Source organism: Triplophysa rosa, linkage group LG24 (assembly GCF_024868665.1).
Source record: "Triplophysa rosa linkage group LG24, Trosa_1v2, whole genome shotgun sequence".
Lineage (NCBI taxonomy): Eukaryota > Metazoa > Chordata > Actinopteri > Cypriniformes > Nemacheilidae > Triplophysa > Triplophysa rosa.
Window position 1 is genome coordinate 6,323,507 of NC_079913.1, and position 20,190 is coordinate 6,343,696.

Sequence of the window (20,190 nt, forward strand, 5' to 3'; positions counted from 1 at the left end):
GTAAAGTTGAAGCAAACGTTGTTAATATTTTTTTGCAGACATAGAAATGTACAACTTTGAAAAAGCTCAGTAGTTTTATCTAGAATACTATCAAACTATCAAAATAGAAGTTCAGAAACCACATGTTTATAACTTTACTTTATAACTTATAACTTTATAAAAGGATAGTTCCCTCGCACGAAACAGAACAAATCTGTCTGGCCCTTACTTCTTTCTTTCCTTTCATTTCCCTTACAGTAACAACCCAGTCATTTGATAATTCATTGAAACTGAAAAATTTGCTGTTTATCTTTAAAAGAAGCAGCACATTAAAACCTTGTGCTGAAATTAACTGCAGAGAGCAACTGTTTGCACTTGCACATTGAGCTTTAACCAATGATTGGTTCAGCATTGTCATGGTGACCAGATCGCCGACTAGTCTATTCAGTTTCTATGCTTTTATTTTGTAGTAACGAGCATGCTTAGGGGAAATGTATCAGAGTAAAAGTATACATTTTGTTCAGGAAATGTAGTGGAGTAAAAGCAAAAGTCTGCAGAAATATAAAGACTCAAGTAAAGTACAGATACTCCCAAAAAATATTTAAGTTACTAAGTTAAATTACAACACTGTTTACATCTTTGTGGAAAAGTTGCCTTATTCATACCTGAGATGTCTTGACTCCTCTATCCATTTGAGAGCGAATAGACGTCTGGGTCAGATTACCTGCTGACCTGCACTTCTTCTCTGTCTCCTATGAATCTGTTATAATACGAGTCAGCAGAAATTTAATCACAAGTTTGTCTCTTCTATAAGATCAGGTTGTAACCCATAGCTTCCCTCTGAGCTGCTGAAAACCGAATGGGACAAGAAAACAGAAAGGTCCTTTGTAATGTGCTGATAATTCATTATAAAGCAAATGAAATTCATGCAAATGATCACATTGGTTGGTGTTGTTTCATGCAGCGAATGCAGAATGTGTTCCCTATGTGTAACATAATGAGACTTGAATTGTGTTGTGCCACGTGCACACACTTCTCAAACGTTAAGAACATCTTCATTTATTCAGCCATATTTTATGCATTAAATGACTTGAATAATTGTTGCTCTTGTTTAAACGCATCTTAAAAGCAAAGATGCCCGTTATGTTTTCACTTATTCTTATGTTACTAAATAGCTAGACTATTTTAATAGCTAGTCAACCGCTGCACTGGTGGCATGGCAACAAGAAATGTGATTGACAGTTTCCATTTAACTGTCACTGTGACTCACTGCGCAACTGATCAGTTCAGGTTTTTCCATTGGCTGCTTGCACAGATACTTTACCATAGCAGCCATCTGACACGCTTTCTGAAAATGTTTTAAATCTGCTTGTCTTTGAGTATTGAAGGGGAGTCTTTTTTCCTCAGCCAGAAAGTGCCTTAAATTAATTGCAGGGACATCTTTTCGCTCTACCGGGCTGTTTGAACAGACCATTGAATCTTTGATGTCAGATTTGTGGACAAATTATTCTTTCATTTTCAGTAAATAACGGTCTGTTCCTCACACAGAAGCATCAGCAGAAGAACGGCATACGGGTGCAACACGAGGATGTTCAAATAATAGCAGAATATTTCATTGCGGACGAGCTATGAGGTCTGTGAAAAAATGACAATCCTAGATTTGCTTTACTGACCTCACTATTTTATATTAGACTAAAAAGGATCCTGATTTAACTCGTGTCTAAGCAACTGGCCTTCAGTGAAGATTGTTTGCAGTCTAAAGTGTATCTAGGAAACCGGTCCTTTATGTCACAGAGTAACATGATGTACATTCCACATCGTAGCATAGAGACCTGTCTGAAGTGGTGCAGACATATCTGCGTTATACTGGATATTATCTATCTGACAGCTTCACCTTGAAATGAATCTTTGGATCTACAGACTCATGCTCTCTCTCTCTCTCTCTCTCTCTCTCTCTCTCTCTCTCTCTCTCTCTCTCTCTCTCTCTCTCTCTCTCTCTCTCTCTCTCTCTCTCTCTCTCTCTCTCTCTCTCTCTCTCTCTCTCTCTCTCGCTGTTTGGCTGAGTCGAGGTTTCTGAGCTTATGAATTATGCAAAGCAAAGCATATTTTCCCGACACAGCCTGCTACACAGACAGCACTACCGTATCTCTATCTGCTAGCATGAAAACATATGCAATGATATTCACTTTTCTAACACATTATATACATCTATTGTCATCTATTGAAGATCTTATTTATGTTATTTTGTCATTATTTATTTTTTTGGTCTCACTTCAGAATAGGGGGCAATTCTCGCTATTAACAAACCATTAACTACGAGTTTTTCCCTCAATAAACTCTTCATTTGTTGCTTATTAATAGTTAGTAAGCTAGTTGTTAGGTTTAGGTATTGGGTAGGATTAGGGATGTAGAGTATGGTCATGCAGAATATGTGCTTTATAAGTACTAATAAACAGCCAATATATCAATAATAGGCATGCTAATAATAAAGTTAACGGTGAGAATTGCCCCCTATACTGAAGTGTTACCATTTTTTAAAATAAATATTATTATTTATTGTTGAAACAATGCAAACACATCCATCAGAGTTTACGTATCTTCTGTTGTAGTCAGATTGTCTCTAAATTTGGTGAAAAATAAACAGTTATGTAATGACTAATTCTATACAAACTAAACAGATTTTTTTGGTTGTGAATTCAATTGCAGAATATTGACCTGAATTCTCATCTATGGAAATTTGGATGTTGAGTGTGATTGTCCCTTCCTGACTTCTCCGGAAGTGAATTTGGCTGTAAAATGCAGTTTTGCTACTGTACCTGAATTGTTCTGAAGTGAATTTGCTTGTAAAATGCGCTTGTCACAACCTGATTTTTCTCGAAGTGACTTTGTTTGTATTGTGCGCTGTCACTCGCCTAAAAAATCAAGTGCTGTGTTTTCAGACGAGGAGAAGCTGTGGTGCAGACCATAACCAATGTGTACCACAATATGGCATTGCAGCATGTTAGTCCTTTGACTATCTCTCTGGTTTATGAGTCAGAATGAAACTCTGCTTCCGTGATGTCCATTCAGTGCATGCAGAAATCCAAACAATACAACAAAAGGCTTTCTGGAGCAGGAAGAGCGGTGTGTGTCTTTGGTAATTCACCTCTGAGCGAGCAAACAGCAGGCTGTTTAATTTTGTGCTTCAGCCATGTGTATTGAGATCCATATGTCAGTGCTCTGGGTTGTGCCATCACAGCGTCTCTGTCTCTTCCAGCTGAACGCCCTCACATGTTTCTGTGCACGTTAAGATGGTCAGGTCTCGTACAAGCCGTACGGCACACAAAGATGCTTTTTTTTAACACAATTCCTGTTATCTCTTTTGTTTCTTTTTTAGTCTCACTGGCTAGCGTGGATGCCGCTGTGTGTTTGAATGATCACACTGAGCGTGGATCGCAAGGCCCAGTCGCTTTGACCTGGAGGGGACGGATTTTCATGTAACACACCCTGCCATGGACAGAAACAGGAAGTGCGCGATCTGTGGAGGAGTTATGATGCTGCTGCTGCTCGGTCACATGACCACTGCATTAGAAGTGCCTCTAGACCGTGAGTATTACAGAAAGACTGATGCATGGTCAAATATATTTAATAATTGCATTAATTGCAATATTGCTCATCACAGAGTGGCCAAAATATAGTAAATGGTGTCTATGAGTGGTGTATGAGTCCTCAAAAAATAAATACTTAGAAAACTAAAAAACAGGACTTAAGCGCTTGTAATGCATGCACCACCCTTATCAGGGCCGGCACAACCAACGTATCATCGACAAACAATCAGCATCATCAGAAGTGCATTAGGGGAACGGAAGGGCATGAGATTTGCATGATGTGCAATGAGCAATCAAAACACACCTTTGGAAGTTTACCTGAGGGAATCTGACTTTGTTTGATCTTCTCTTCTGTCGTCTTCTCTCACACTAATTTGAACTCTTTTACTCTCATGTACTTCCTGAATCATTCGGACAAAAAAAAGCTAAAGTTCTGGAGGGATGTAAGTTGGGGCACTTTGTTGTGAAACCTGTTGTGAATTAGCTCTTAAATAACCTTTTTTCTTTTGTTCAGTTTGAAGTGTTTCTGTTTTTTGATGTGTATATTAACATGTTTTATTATTGATCAAACATCATTAAATAAACGTACAGTGTACAGTTAAAATATAAAGTGCAACGTGTGTATAGCTTTGGTCGACTTTGTTGCATGTTGCATGCCCTTTTGGTTGTTTGTCATCCTGGGTTTTGTTGTACTGTACGTACAGTAGATGGAATAACATAAAGGACGTTATATTTTTAGCAATTTTCTTGCAGATTCAGTTTTTGCAAAGATGGCACATCTTTGCAGAATGTGCAGATTTGTGCAAAGATGTGTGTGTGTGTGTGTGTGTGGTAATAGAGATGTTTGTATTCACTTGCATTTGTCTCCGTACTCCAGTACCACAGCCTCCCACAATAACTCATCAGTCCCCCAAGGATTACATCATCGACCCTCGGGAGAACATCATTATCCACTGTGAGGCGAAAGGAAAGCCTCATCCCAGGTGGGTGTCACTTTTGAATCGCCATGGTTACCAGTGCTGCAGATTCCGCAGCTGTGGACGGATAAACTCTTCTAACATTATGTGAATCTTTACCCAATATGAAACGTTTCGTGTTTTGTATATTTACTCTTGTTTTGTTTAAAACAAGAATTATGTTTTTTTCTTCGTGAGATATAAAAGGACAGTTTAGTTTAAATATTTGAGCTTCTGTTCTATGCAATGAAAGTGGATGGAGATTTATAAACAAAATAACACAACGACAGAGAAAAATCGACTCTTCCTTTAAATAATCAAGTTGATCAGTACAGATTCATTTATTTCTAAATAACAGTATTGGTTGTAACTTCCTCACATTAATGTAATTAACGTTCCTTTCTTGTTCTTCTCAATTCAGCTTTTCATGGACACGTAACGGCACTCACTTCGATGTGGAGAAAGATTCCAAAGTGATCATGAAGCCCAACTCAGGCACTTTAGTGATCGACATCAGCGGAGAAAAGGCAGAAGCGTATGAGGGTGTTTACCAATGTAACGCCCGCAACGTGCACGGCTCTGCCCTGTCCAATAACATTGTCATCCGGCAATCAAGTAAGACCTGTCAAAGCTAACTTTATAATTAGTTACCATGGAAACTATAGTTGATGTCTGATACAATATGTCTGATCATTACAAATAAAATTTGTAATTTCAAGAGTTGTAATGCTCATGTCAGAGGGCCCAATTCTGTGTCACAGGGTCCCCCTTGTGGTCGAAAGAGAAAAACGAGCCAATCACAGTGCAGAGGGGCATGTCTCTAATACTGCAATGCAGACCACCGGCTGGTCTGCCTCCTCCAATCATCTTCTGGATGGATAACAGTAAGAACATGTCTTGAAAACACACGTACTAAAACTAGCACATGCTGCTAGTGCAAACCATCTCTGTAATGTGTCATTTGGTTACATTTACATAATGCTTTACATGGTGACCATAGGCTATATGTAAATTCTCATGGCCTTCTACCTAAACTGAGCTGCTCTCTTGTAGTAGTTTATCTAATTGTATGTTTAGTTAAAAAAAAGTAATAGAGAGTTATCCTCTTTGTTAGATTTCCAAAGGCTTCCTCAAAACAGCCGCGTGTCCCAGGCTTTAAACGGAGACTTGTACTTTTCCAACGTGCTTATGAATGACACCAGAAACGACTACATCTGCTACGCACGCTTCCCACACACCCAGACCATCCAACAGAAACAGCCAATCACAGTCAACGTGCTGGACAGTAAGTGCTTCCTGTTTGCTGATACACATACAGTCACCATTTCATGGTGCGCTAAAATTACGCTTCCGCAATGTTTATGAAATCCTGCATTTTATGTTGTTATGTATTATTAAAGCGTGTCAATTCACCCTTTTATTTTAAATGCCTTGTTTCTTTTTCTCCAGACACACAACTTTTCCAGTATTGCATGCTCATTATTTTCTGTTGTATTTCAGTTGAAGCTATGAATGACACTATGTTGGCAGCTTTTTTGAATGGCTCAGATTTGTTGGGTGGTGAGTGCTAGCAAACCTTTACCAAGTGAACCCAGTCTCCATTTCAACCATCACCCGTGCCTCTGCTTAACCAGGAATAGCTCCTTACCTAATATATCATCACTTACTTAACCAGGAATATAACCCACTCCTGTAGAAACCCAATCCTGACCTTAAACAACTCATCAATGTCAAGATCTCACATTTGACTGTTTCCACTGAATATTAATATTCATTTCACTGCATCTTCAGCAGACTGATTTTTTACTAAATATGATATTACCGGAGCTAATGTTTTGTGGATGACTGGAATTTATTTATTTTAAACATGCATGCTCTGTTCCAAAATCTAGTGAGCTGCCTACAAAGGCAGCATATTAGGGCATCATAGACTCCTTACCAATAGGTTGGAAAGTTAACTGTGGTGCTTTAAAGGTCCAGTGTATTAAATTTAGCGTCATCTAGAGGTGAGGTTGCGAATTGCAACCAACGGCTCACTCCACCCCGCCTTTTCGAAGCACTATGGCAGCTGACACAGGACTACGATGTCGTCACCTTTTCGCTTCTTTGTTTTGCAGTGTTTGTAGATATAAGTAGCTCATTCTAAGGTGATAAAAACATAACGCTTCATCATCTGAGGTCTGGCGATAGCACTTTTAGCATAGCTTAGCATAGATCATTGAATCCAATTAGACCAGTAGCATCGCATTTAAAAATGACCAAGAAAAAAATTCGGCCTAGAAATCGCAACTTTTCATTTTCTGCCGGTCTTAGCACACGATGTAACTACAGAAGAGTCCAGTTTTAAATAGGAAAAATATCGAAACTCTTTGGTCATTTTTGAACGCGATGCTACTGGTCTAATTGGATTCAATGATCTATGCTAAGATATGCTAAAAGTGCAATCGCCAGGCCCAGAGATCGGTTGAATAGATCCCAAAATGGTAAAACTCAACTTATTAGCTTTGGGGGAGTTGGAGAATGAGCCTATTTCCAAAAAAAGTGGAGTGTTCCTTTAAGATTACAATCATATTCTGTCCTTTCTTTTGTTTTTAATTGTCTAATCATGGACATGTAGATGATGTATCCGACCTGTCTATACATCATCTACTCATTCCACTAAACTGTCTCTCTCTTCACACTTAATGAATGTACTATCTAATATTTGATTCCATTTAAAAACACGGTTTTAAGTTAAAATATCTCACTATTAAATATCTTTCATTCCTGTTTTATTTTTCATTTGGATCCTTCCATTCTCTTTGTTCATCACAAAGAAGTAATGGAAGGATAAACTTCTTGGCATTCAATAAGAGGTTCACTTGATTATAGATATCAGGGTTGTCAGCACCAAGGTGCAAAAGCAAACACATTTTCCAACGTTGCCCAGGGAATAGGGAATCATTCTGTCTCCAGTATTAACAAGGGACGTGCTGGATAATACTGTAGTTGGCTCCATACATGACGGCGTCGGTTTATCTAATTGTGGTCAATCTCTGTTGTAGACAGTCCATCTGGGGAGAGAGCACCTACTTTTATGCAACCACCAGGAACACACAGTACCACCATGGTCCTGAAAGGAGACACAATGGAGCTGGAATGCATCGCGGATGGCCTGTGAGTAGCTAGAAGGGTAAATTCGGGTCTGTCCCGGGTTAAAGAGTGGCCGATTTTCGAGAAAGGTTTCGTTTCTGTATTGATTTCTTCTTTTAAAGGAGGTCAGATTGCAGTATTTGGAGAAATGTCTATAATAGGCTTGTGAATGAAAAAAATCGACTAATTCAATATTTTAACAGTATTTTTGTTAGTATTTTTTAATATTATAATTCTAAAATGTTATATAAAGATAAGTATGCTTTTTGATCTGTGTTGAGTTTGTGTTTATCTTTTTAATGTGTTTTCAGTCCGACACCAGACATCTCCTGGAGTAAAGTGAACGGAGAGCTGCCGAGCGGGCGATTTTCATTTCACGGTTTCCAGAAAACCCTAAAGATAACAGAGATGACAGAAGCAGACGATGGAGATTACCGCTGTTTAGCCAAAAACCGCCTGGGGAGCAACCATCACATCATCACTGTTGTGGTCAAAGGTCTGTCACAACACTTCATCTCAAAATTTCCAGTTTGTTAACACAACTCATCAACTCTGTATGTCATGAGAATTGCATGAATGATATTCGTTTTGCATTTTCCATTCTAAATTCACAGCGGCACCATTTTGGATCAGCACCCCCCAGAACCTCATCCTAGCCCCTAAAGAAACAGGAATGCTTACCTGCCGGGCCGATGGCAATCCCAAACCCAAGGTCACCTGGTCTGTCAACGGCGTGCCTATTGAGAGTAAGTTTCACGATTATCTGTCTTTAAGCTGAAACTTCAGGATGGGTACATGGTTAAATGTTTATATTTTACATTTACATATTTGGCAGACGTTTTTATCCAAAGCGACTTACATTGCATTATACTATACATTTGTTTCTAAGTATGTGCAATCCCTGGGATCATACTCATGACCTTGGCGTTGCTAACGCCATGCTCTTACCACTGAGCTACATTTTCCATGTGATTCTTTGATAGACTCACCTGCGGACCACAATCGGAAAATCGAAGATGATGTCATCATCCTTAGTGATGTGCAGGTCGGCTCCAGCGCAGTTTACCAGTGTAATGCCTCCAATGAGTACGGATACCTTCTGGCCAATGCATTCGTCAGTGTCCTGGGTTAGTTGTATGGACGTCTATTTCTTTTACAGCCTAAAGATCATTTTACTGTTACACGGCTTCTCAGGAATTCCTGATTCTGATTGGTTGATACGTTACCCCTTGGAGTTTATTTCGCAATAACATATATTGTATCACATTTCAGCCGAACCCCCGAGAGTCCTGACTCCTCCAAACCACGTGTACGCAATCATCTCAAACAGTAGGGCGCTGCTGGACTGTGCTTCGTTCGGCTCGCCTCTTCCAAAGATCACTTGGTGACATTTCCTTTTTTGTCATTAAAATATCTTTTAACATAAACTCTGATAGCATTACTAAAGAACAATATTGACTATAAAGGGTTTCTGTGTTGATGAATGATAGTAACATGTCTGTCTGTGATCCGCAGGTTTAAAGACGGTCAAAGCATACTGGATGGCGACTCGTACATTATTCATAAAAACGGCACGTTGGAGATCAGCGTGGCCCAGCTGCTAAACGGAGGAAAGTACACCTGCATGGCCTCCAACAACCTTGGCAACAAAGAGAATCATGTGCATTTGGAAGTGAAAGGTAAGACATTGTAAAATTGTGTACAGTGTCAAAAAGGGCGAAAAGAATAAAATGAATATTTGTGTCCTTCCCTCAGAACCAACACGCATCCTAAAGCAGCCAGGATATAAAGTGGTCCAAAGGAACGGCGTTGCTGTGTTCGAGTGTAAGGCAAAACACGACCCCACGCTCATCCCTTCCATGATATGGCTCAAAGACAACGGAGAGCTCCCGGACGACACACGGTATGACCGGCGAATATATCTTTTAGTCATTCACTACATTTTAGATATATAATTTAACCTTTTAAAGAACTCTCACTGATGCTTATAGCTACTTGTTTTTGAGGTGTTTATGTTTTCTGGGTGTAGATATGTGGTGGGCACTCATAGTCTGACTATTCGTGAGGTGACAGAAGACGACGAAGGCACATACACCTGTATTATAAACACCACGCTGGACCGCGATTCTGCCAGCGCCGTGCTCACTGTAGTTGGTACGGCCCACTTTATCTATGTGTTCATTTGTTAGAATGTAGGAACTAGGTCTTTCTATCACTTTACCTATAATACTTTTTGTATGATTCACTCACTTTTTTGTATGATAGAACCACCGTACCTAGATTTGTGTTTTTTGTTGGTCACACCCTATAATGTGAGTATAGATTAATCGGGTGCTTTTGTAGAGTTGCCGTTTTGTGTCACTAACTTTGACCTTCCGCCCAATACTGCTTTCCTTGTTGGCAGAGGCCACAACAGCGCCACCTGTAGTACTGGGTAAAACTCACTTCCTGTCGGTCGCAGGTCCACGACCCATTTGATGATGCATTTGTGCTTTTTTGTTTGCCTTTAGCCCCCATCAGTTCTGTTGTATTTGGTTATGAATGTGTTTTTAAATGTTTACCATTAAAAAATGTTAAAGGCAAGTTTGTTTCTGGTCATTTAAAGGGATAGTTCACCCAAAAAGGAAAATTCTGTCATCATTTACTCATCCTCTTGTCATTTCACACCGCTATGACTGTCTTTCTTCTGCAGAACACAAAAGAAGATATTTTGAAGAATGTTGGTAACCGAACTGCGTCGGCACACATTCCGTTCTATTGTATGGACACAAAACCAATGCAAGCGAATGGGTGCCAGTTAACGCCATTCTTCAAAAGATCTTCTTCAGCTTTCGGATGCAGCTACTTTATACATTTAAGACCAAAATCATGCCTTTAACACAAAGTCACATTTCAGAATGTGGCATATTTTATTTTATAAACACTTTTATTTTTTTATGTGTTTTTTTGTTGTTGTTTTATAACTGGGATATTTTGGCTTTGTTCAAGGAAGCATAAAAAAGTGTTTTATATAAGAAAAACTCTATATAAGAAGATCTGCTGATATACTGTATCAGATATTGACGTCACTGATTTCATCACTGAAATATCAGTGTCAACATGTTTTATGTGTGAACAAAGCCTTAATCCCACCTGTTTTTGTTTTGCATTTTGCATGTTTTATATGTCTGGTGCACATCAGCTGGTTTTGTGTCTCATATTGATAATATGGTTTTCAGAGCAACCAGATCCCCCCACTGACCTAGAGTTGACGGACCAACAAGAGCGCAGTGTACGGCTGACCTGGACCCCTGGAGATGAACACAACAGCCCCGTTAAATGTGAGTTGATGCATTTACTGTATGTAACACACTTTCGACCAGCCTGTTCTGTTCTAAACTCTTTATTCTTGGTTCACCTCAGCGTTCCTGATTCAGTATGAGGATTCGCTCCATGCACCAGGAGTGTGGGTCAATATGACTGAGATCCCCGGAACAAGCAACACTGCTCATCTTAACCTGTCACCGTATGTGTATTACTCATTCAGAGTGTTGGCACTCAATGACGTGGGTCTAAGTGAACCCAGTGTCCCATCTGGACAGTACCGGACCAACCCTGCCCGTGAGTAACTGTAGCTGGAGAAAAGAAAGAATATGCTTTTAAAATGTATGGATATAAAGTTTACTACAGATTGTTCAAAATGTCCCAGAGCCTGACATGAATCCATCAGATGTTGAAGTTGTTGGGACATCACCTGACAGTATGACCGTAACTTGGAAGGTAAATCTATTTTGTTTTGTTTTTCATTGAGTCTAATTATGTTTTGGCGTATTTTCATTATTCTATATTAGAGATCATATTATTATATGCATATCTACTGTATATATCCATATGTGATATTTTGATGCAGTAGGTCTATATCATTTTTCATTTTCTTCTATATTAAATCAAACTGAATTGAATTTACTCAATAATAAAAATAATTTGGCCAATTACCTGTTTGTTTGTTTGTTTTACGATGTGTTTTAGCTGACAGACATGTTGCTGTACATGCATAGCTGAATTGTTTTATGTCTGGTAACAGGAACTGACAGGATTAGATTTGAACGGTCCGGGTCTGCAGTACAAGGTGAGCTGGAGGCAGAAGGACGTGGAGCAGCGCTGGACGTCACTCACTCTAGCCAATACCTCACAATATGTAGTGACAGGAACGCCCACTTTCGAACCCTATGAGGTCACAGTACAGGCAGTCAATGACTATGGACCGGGCCCCAGACCAGTGATGGTGCTGGGATACTCGGGAGAGGACTGTGAGTACAAATACTTGTAATTTATATATAATATATTATTTATATATATATATAAATATTAGGGATGCACCGAGACCATTTTTTAAAGACAGAGTACGAGTGCCAATATTTTTTTCTGGTACTCGCCGATACCGATGCCTGTATCAATGTCTGTACCTTTTCAAAACACAGTGAGACTAATAAAAATATAATAGCTTCACAGTTACAAACAACTCCACCTTAAACACATTATGAAAAAAGAAATAATTTTCAAAGCAAATTTCACAACAAATTTCTGCCAGCTATGTCACATCAGGTATCGGTCTTTAGTATCAGCGCATTTCACGAGTACGAGTACATGAGCTTAGTATCGGTCCCGATACCGACACTGGTATTGGTATCAGAGCATCCCTAATAAATATATACTGTATGTATGTATATTTGTTTATGTATAGACACACACACATATAGCCTATATATATATATATATATATATAATGATATATATAATATTGTCATTGGTTATACAAGAAATCTGATGTCTGTCTTTGTCATCTCAGTGCCTACTGTTGCCCCTGAGAACATGCAAGTTTTGGTTCAGAGCGGCTCAGTGGCTGAAATCCGTTGGGACGCTATTCCTCTTTCAACAGTCCGAGGCCGACTAAAGGGATACAAGGTACTTTTGTGGCTAGAACACAAAACAATTCTGCAGTGTAATATTTTTAATATTGTATCTTGATTTCTCCACAAATTATTGGTAGAGTGCATTAATGCATGTGGCAGGTGCATTCCTCCAAAGCAACATTTAAAAGAATATATATTTTTCATGATTCTGTAGGTAAGCTACTGGAGAATGAGAAGTCTCCTCAAGCAAGACCCCAATCCTGAGAAGCCACAGTCGATCATCTTCCGTGAAAATGAGACAGTGGGTCATCTATCTGACCTCCATCCCTACAGCCAGTACATCCTCAACATCAGAGTCTTCAATGGTAAAGGAGACGGACCCACCAGCTCCGATCAGCAGTTCACAACTCCAGAGGGAGGTATAGTCTATATTTTTTGTACTCACAAACCGATGCATTTCTCAAACACTTGTCAAAATCAAAGAGTAGAATTTTATGAGTTTTAATTATGAATTGTGTTTTTGTTTCTTGAAAAAGTTCCCGGGCCTCCTACTGAACTAAAAATAAAAAATCTGGACCTGGACTCGTTGATTGTGGAGTGGGCATCACCTCTGGAGGACAACGGCCATCTTACTGGATACCAGCTTAAATATCAACCTAGTAAGTCTCAAGTGGAGAATGAACCTGTTGTATATTTGTCTTAAAGTTGATGTACGTAAAATATAACATCAAACAACAAAAAATCGATTTGACTTTTTCTTCTGTTTCTTTGTAGTCAACGCAACAAATGAACTCGAGCCACTAAAAGAGCTGACTCTCCCACCAAATGAGACCAGTGTCACCCTCGACAACCTTAAATACAGTACACGCTACAAGTTTTATCTGAACGCCATGACCGTCATTGGCCTGGGACCCACCGTTATTGAAGAGGCTGTCACGGTCATGGATGAAGGTGAGGATAAATTAACATTTCCAGGGTATGATGCATTCTCATTGGTGGCTTCACATACTGTAATTGCCACTGTAATTTGACGAAATGTTTGATTTCTGTTGCTGTTCTATCCTTTCCATATTTTTATTTAAAAAACATGTCTACTGTGTTAGGCAAACTGAGTCCAGTTATCGATTTACTTGCACATTACTGCCATTTTGGCTGATGTGATCCTATTGTTTGCCTCATTTGTAAGTCGCTTTGGATAAAAGCGTCTGCTAAATGATCAAATGTAAATGTAAGGTAAATGTTGTCATTGGGTTGACTCGAGTAGGCTATACCATAAAAGTCCTAATGTAATTCCTTAAATATTTTCGGACCATGGGAAAGCTATTATCGCTGCTGTCCTTCTGAAACCTTGTATCTCCATATTTTGTGATTTTTATTTTTTACCATAAATCATCATTATTATAGACGCCCTTTGTGTTTGTGGGTTTTGCAAATATCTAACCGATAAAAAAATATTAAAAGGTGCTTGTCAACTTTGGCAACATAGTATTTAATCATTTAAAAAGTAGTGTTTTTTCCATATCCTGACAAACAGCGGAGGTTTTGAAAGGACAGCGACGATATGCTGTTATTTTAAAGATGCAGTTTGTAACTTTTTTGTAGTAAAATATCCAAGAACCACTAGGCCAGTGTTATATATTTTGTTCATTTGAGTACTTACAATATCTCAAATGTCTGCAACTATTTGTAAATCGTGAGAAAATTGTTGTTTTAACCAGTGACACTGGCAGTCGCCTGACAATGGCGTCATATCCGCGTTACCAAAGACCTTATAGATGGAAAGTATGCAGCCTTCAGTGGAATCGAGACTAGGGGCTGTTATATGATTGGCTGAGGTGCCTCTCATGATTCGTGTAAGCCGTTACGCTTTCTCCATAATAACTCACGCTGCGTCCGAAATCGCATACTGTGACAGTACGTACTCAATTTAAATAAGTACCTACCTATCGGCCGTTAAAACTGTACGTTCTATATAGTATGAGTGGGTGTAGTATGAATACTTTTCAGACATACTGCGTCCGCCATGTTTTATGGTCATGTGACCCGTATGCTCCTTGACCTATGACATTTTAACAACAACCTATACGTGAGCATTTATAAAAACTTAATTTAGACACGAGAAATTCATTTATTGGCACTTACATTAAAAACGGACGTCCACCTTAAAGTTTTCCGCTATATTTATTTGATTTACTTTTGAAATTTGACCGTTGCTCAGCTCCCGTGGCATCATGGGATAGAAAAGTGTCCATTCGATCCACACTCACGAATCTCGGCGGAAGTAGTAGACCATCCGGGTATTTCTCGCCTACTGTTTTTTGCATACTGAGGTTTCGGACATACTATTCATGACTCATACTCATTTTCGGCTACTATATAGTATGGAAGTAGGTGATTTCGGACGCAGCATCCGTCTCTGGCGTTACCCTCGGTTTCCGCTTTTACTGCCGTAGAAATGACAGCACAGTCTCATGGACAAATGTGAAAGTATTAGTTTGAAGTGTCTATTAAGCAACTATCTTGTTTTGCGCAGTTGTTATGGAGCACAATTATTCTTTACTGTTTGCAGCTGGTTCTGTCAACAAAGACATTTTTACTAGACAGAGACGCTGATCTTGCATGTGTTTTACTAGACAGGTGATCAACTGTTTAGACTCCTTTACTGACAGAAAACGTATGATTATTATATTGATCAACAAGGTTAGTCTTATTGTTTGAATGTCTTTTTCTTAATTTAGCATGAGTGTCATGTATATATTTACTGAACAAGCAGTAATCGTTTTTAGATCATCTGACTAAATAGTAATAAATTAATTTTATGAATTACGTCTACGTTATAATGAAAAATCACGTCATCAAACGCAACATTTATAAAACTTTATTACTTTACATCATCCATAAACGTGATTTCTCATTCACGTCTGATTGATTATTAGTGGTGGAGTTGAAGACGACAGTTCCCATATTCCACGCTCCTTCACAGCGTCATCAAGCTACGCCGTTGTTGTTGTTTGAACATATGTTTTGAATGTGCGCCCTCTACAGCGGATTTTACAAACTGCGCCTTTAAACAGATTTTTATTTCAAAATATGTTCCTTCTTTACTTTTCTAATCTTTTTCATGTATTTAAGGAAATTTTAGCCACTTATTCAAGTGGAATTCACTTCAGTCCAGGAACCTGCCTTCCTTTTTGTTTTTTGTTTAACCTTTCATGTTTACTGTAGTTTTGTCTGTGGAACTAAATCTGTTTCGCGAGCTGTTAAATGCCTTTCATGGAAATGATCTGGATTCGTTCTGGTGCACTGAAATGTATCTTCCTCCAGCAGCATCATATTCACGATTGGAATTCTATATTTATATGAAGGGTTGTCAGGTGACCTCTGCTTACATCCGCTCATCCTTTGTCTCCTTTTGTCTCTCTCTCTTTCTCTCTCTCTCTCTCTCTGAAGCATTAATTCGACATCCCGCAGTAGAGGCGGGTAAAGGTAACGCAGATTCTGGCTGATGAGAATTGCATGATGGTCGGGCATCAGCTATGAGACTAGAAAACGACTGTAGAACTGAAAAATGAACAGATGCATATTACAACTGGGCGATGTATTGAATATTCACAATGATAATGCAATAGATATAAAATTCATATATATATAAAAAGTGTTTCAAATCAACACGGACTGGGTTTTTAAAGACTACATTCACGTATGTGAATCAGTTTGGATTGTCTGATTTGATTCATATGCCTGATTCAGTGGTTTCTATGTGTCCAACATTTTGATTCCGTTCCATTACATTTGTTGTTTGATTAAAGTAATAATGTAATAATCAAACTTTTAAGCCTCTTCAAAGCATTTACATATCGCCCAGGTCTAATACACATGCATGAATCTCCTCTGAACAAAAAGCTTTACACCTGACGCGACCTGCTCCATATCTCATGAAGAATCATGTTACCCGCAGATGCAAATCCCATCCCACTGCTTTCACTAGGGCTTAGCTACGACATCTGTTGTTCAAATAGCGTAGGTGAGGACAGTAGATGTTTTTCAGTGTAGAGTGATGCCCAAATGTAATGGAAGACAAAGCCAGATTTCTCTGCTTTGATCCTGTCTGCAGTAACTAGATCTCATTTCACCAGTGACCTGCATGTTCCTGCATGTCAACTCTCTGAACTGCCTTTTACTGCTGTGTTTTCTGTCTCTCTAATGTTTTGTGTCATTTCATGTTGTGTGCTTTACTATTCTGTGTATTCTTTCAGGCTCAACCCCCCCTCCACCACCACCAACACCCCCTGTCACTCAATCTTTGCAGCCCCCGTATCACAAGGGTACAAACACTTCCGTCCTGGCATCTTTCTCTGTTTGCTAAGTTATTAAGCTTGTGTGACACTGTGTTCAGCAGGGGACATTATACTTTTAAAAAAAACAAAAATCTTTCATGAATTTCACTCATGCTTTATTAAAGGTCCTGTGTATGAAATTTAGCGGCATCTAGTGGTGAGGTTGTGAATTGCAACCAACGGCTCACTCCAACTCTCCCTTTCGAAGCACTACGGCAGATGATGCAGTGCTAAGATGTCGTCAAGTTTTCGCTACTTTGCCGAAGGAGAAAACGTATTTACGAAACGCTCTCTGTAGAGCAGTTTATGCGTTTAGGGCTACTGTAGAAATAACATGGCAAATTCCATGTAAGAGGACCCACTGTGTACGTAGATAGAAATAGCTCATTCTAAGATAATAAAAACATAATGCTTCATTATGTAAGGTCGTTATACACCTCTGAAGACACAGTTATGTATATTATATTGCAAATAAATTATATCCAAAAAATTACACATTGCACCTTTAAATATCAGTGGTGCTTGTCAAACAAAAAATACTGTTAGGTAGGCTAATTTAATATAGGCTATACAAGCAGATCCAAAGATGTAAACGGACAGAAACGTAAAGATATTGAAAGCTGCATTCTATAACTTTTGCCCCTATATCAGACTTTTGGACCACTCAATATAAGTATTTTCACACTTTTGCACTGTCAGAACACTTTTCATTGTCCCAAATACATAATTTTGAATAATTTAAATTAAATTAATAATTTTTAAATATTTTACTTTTAAATATTTTACTTGATCAGGATTTTTCTTTGAACTTGCCTCGAAATTCTTATGCCACTTGTGTTGTTTTCTCTGTGTGATCAGCGCCCCCTTCAGGTCGGATGTTTGGGTTCGTGAACTCCTCCGTGGAGGAGGACCATGCCGTGATAAACTGGGAATACTTGGGTCCGGATAGGAATGTTTTTGTGGAATATGTTGTTGATAACAGTAAGATTTTCCTTATCAAAATTTCAATCTGAAACAGCTGTGCCCTAGTCATATTTCTGATCATGAGACTGCATGGGGTTCTACAATTTATCATCTGACATCTGGATTAAAATATAGCTCAATCGGTTGTAAATAAATATTCAAAATAAATGAATGATAAGAATCTACTGATCTGTAATTACTATGGCTGGTTTATAGAACACATGATGTTTGTTTGTTTGTTTTATTCATTATTTATAGAACAAATGCAAACAAACAAATTGAAATCCATTGGTTTTTCATAATCTCTCCGCTGGCACCTTTCTCCAGGTAAAGAACCTTGGAAAACAGAGTTTGTTAATGGCACTCGGACATATCAGATTAAAGGTCTAAAGCCCGGGATTTCCTATAGGGTTCGTGTGGTAGCCAAAGACCACTCGGACGCAACGCTCCACAGTACAGAAGAGATGTTGATTACAGTTCCAGGTGAGGAGAGCATGCCTGTAGAACGCTGGAGTCCACCTCACCTGTCAATCATCCCTCAAGCCCCGCCTCCGGGCCTTCAGATACCACCTGTAGTTTTAGTTTGGAATGGATTAAGCATGCTTGGCGTCTAAACAGGTTCATGGAAATGTAGATGCATGCCAGATCTTCCGTTTTTTTATTCTTCATTTTCCCTTTCATATCGTCCAGAGATCTTTATATATCACTGAAGTGTTTTGAATGAACAAGACATCTTCCACGTTGGTTATTTCCCCTTTAGGATCATAAAGGACATTTTTGTGTTTTTATGTTCAACTAATAATAATTTTGTGTTCGCATTACGACTGAAATTTTAATTTGGTTTCAGTCAATTCTCATTCATTTCTGTGATGTCTGTGATGTCTGCATGATATTATTCAGAATGAAAGGAAATGATGTGTTTTTTAATTTTTCCTTTTTTGCTTGTTTGTGTGTTTGTACAGCTATGAGCAGCAAACAGGTTGATATAGCGACACAGGGCTGGTTCATCGGACTCATGTGTGCCATTGCGTTACTGATCCTGGTGTTACTCATCGTTTGCTTCATTAAGAGAAACAAAGGTGGCAAATACCCAGGTGAGTGTTTGTATTTACCTTTATGTAAATATAAAAATCTATTTTATATCCTTGTGCTAAGTAAATGTGTGTCTGGGTTTTGACTACAATGTGGCACCACAGTGTTTTAATAAATATATACAGTATTTGATGGTCATATTTAAACACTTTAACGTAATAAAACATGATTTTTCGTTTACGTAGTAAAAGAGAAAGAAGATGCCCACCAAGACCCAGAGATCCAACCCATGAAAGAGGACGATGGGACATTTGGTGAATACAGGTGAGATTTATTTAAAGAATTAAATGTTAAATTGATTGTTTCTTCGTTTTAGTTTCACGGCTCAATGAAAACAAACTTCTTCTCCTGCTCAGGGACTCAGACCGTAGTTTTTTCATCCCCTGAGATGAAATTAAAGCTCCTGCAGAAACAGCTTGAGGAAAGCAGGGAAAAATGTCATATTGTAAAAAATAACAAACTTTTACCAAAGCTGTGTATTATATGACTGTAAAAATTTTTTAGTTTGAAGTCATTTTTACATTGAATTCATGTATACATTTCAAGTGTCAAATCTATTACCTTTCTGATTTCTATAGACCGGCTCCGTCCAAATACCCCCACTTGCGATCTTTGCACTTGACTACTTTCATGACGTATTTCCTGTTTTTGGCCCAAGTGTTCTAGTGGGTGTGAAGATCCCAAGTTAGCATGTAGTATTTCTAACCCGTTGGGACACACTAAGCAAGTGCAAACATGTAACGTTAATTAATGATGCGATAAAAAGCAGTTTTACAAAATACAACGGATAACTCTGAAGTTTTCACCAATTAAATGTGCAACACTTCGTTTTACTACAAAATGATATGTAATATCTAATTACATAGTCAAGTCAGATTTATTTTTTATAGCGCTTTATTTGTATCAAAGCAGCTGTACCCAAAAAAGCAAAAACAAATAAAAAAAACACATGTTAACTAAACATAAAATAAGTAAAGATATAACCTTAAAAAGTAGTTGTATAACTTACACTGGAAAGCTTTCCGCAACATCTCGCGAGACTCGGGCGGTTTAGCGTGCGTTAAGGGCACTGCACTTTGGCGTTTTTAAGACATTAGACAGATTGCGCTCTTACTTCCTTTCGTGTGCACGCGCTCTCAAGTGGCCAAGACCGCAAGTGAGGGCATTTGGACGCAGCCACCGTTTCATCAGACTCGCACGTGCCTGACCCCCAGTTAACTTCCGGTTTGTGTTTGGCTAGTGTCTAAAAATG

General features: G+C 38.6%; 1 protein-coding gene across 13 annotated transcripts in view; it reads left to right on the forward strand.

Annotated features, from left to right (window-relative positions):
* Positions 1-20,190, forward strand: part of nrcama (neuronal cell adhesion molecule a) — a 48,512-nt gene that overhangs the window by 23,483 nt on the left and 4,839 nt on the right. For 3 of the 13 annotated variants that reach the window (XM_057323604.1, XM_057323605.1, XM_057323606.1), the window contains exons 3-32: positions 3,356-3,564; positions 3,992-4,009; positions 4,444-4,549; positions 4,944-5,137; positions 5,284-5,406; positions 5,637-5,807; positions 6,023-6,082; positions 7,567-7,678; positions 7,966-8,150; positions 8,269-8,400; positions 8,638-8,781; positions 8,927-9,038; positions 9,170-9,333; positions 9,410-9,557; positions 9,684-9,808; positions 10,059-10,088; positions 10,873-10,974; positions 11,057-11,254; positions 11,343-11,413; positions 11,718-11,943; positions 12,483-12,598; positions 12,761-12,965; positions 13,083-13,205; positions 13,321-13,497; positions 15,997-16,032; positions 16,803-16,871; positions 17,742-17,864; positions 18,174-18,329; positions 18,809-18,940; positions 19,124-19,202. In XM_057323604.1, coding sequence (XP_057179587.1) covers positions 3,471-3,564; positions 3,992-4,009; positions 4,444-4,549; positions 4,944-5,137; positions 5,284-5,406; positions 5,637-5,807; positions 6,023-6,082; positions 7,567-7,678; positions 7,966-8,150; positions 8,269-8,400; positions 8,638-8,781; positions 8,927-9,038; positions 9,170-9,333; positions 9,410-9,557; positions 9,684-9,808; positions 10,059-10,088; positions 10,873-10,974; positions 11,057-11,254; positions 11,343-11,413; positions 11,718-11,943; positions 12,483-12,598; positions 12,761-12,965; positions 13,083-13,205; positions 13,321-13,497; positions 15,997-16,032; positions 16,803-16,871; positions 17,742-17,864; positions 18,174-18,329; positions 18,809-18,940; positions 19,124-19,202 — 3,731 coding nt within the window. In that variant the 5' untranslated portion in view covers positions 3,356-3,470. The remainder of the gene's footprint in view (positions 1-3,355; positions 3,565-3,991; positions 4,010-4,443; positions 4,550-4,943; positions 5,138-5,283; positions 5,407-5,636; positions 5,808-6,022; positions 6,083-7,566; positions 7,679-7,965; positions 8,151-8,268; positions 8,401-8,637; positions 8,782-8,926; positions 9,039-9,169; positions 9,334-9,409; positions 9,558-9,683; positions 9,809-10,058; positions 10,089-10,872; positions 10,975-11,056; positions 11,255-11,342; positions 11,414-11,717; positions 11,944-12,482; positions 12,599-12,760; positions 12,966-13,082; positions 13,206-13,320; positions 13,498-15,996; positions 16,033-16,802; positions 16,872-17,741; positions 17,865-18,173; positions 18,330-18,808; positions 18,941-19,123; positions 19,203-20,190) is intronic. The other 10 variants (XM_057323608.1, XM_057323607.1, XM_057323610.1 and 7 more) reach the window with 10 other exon arrangements.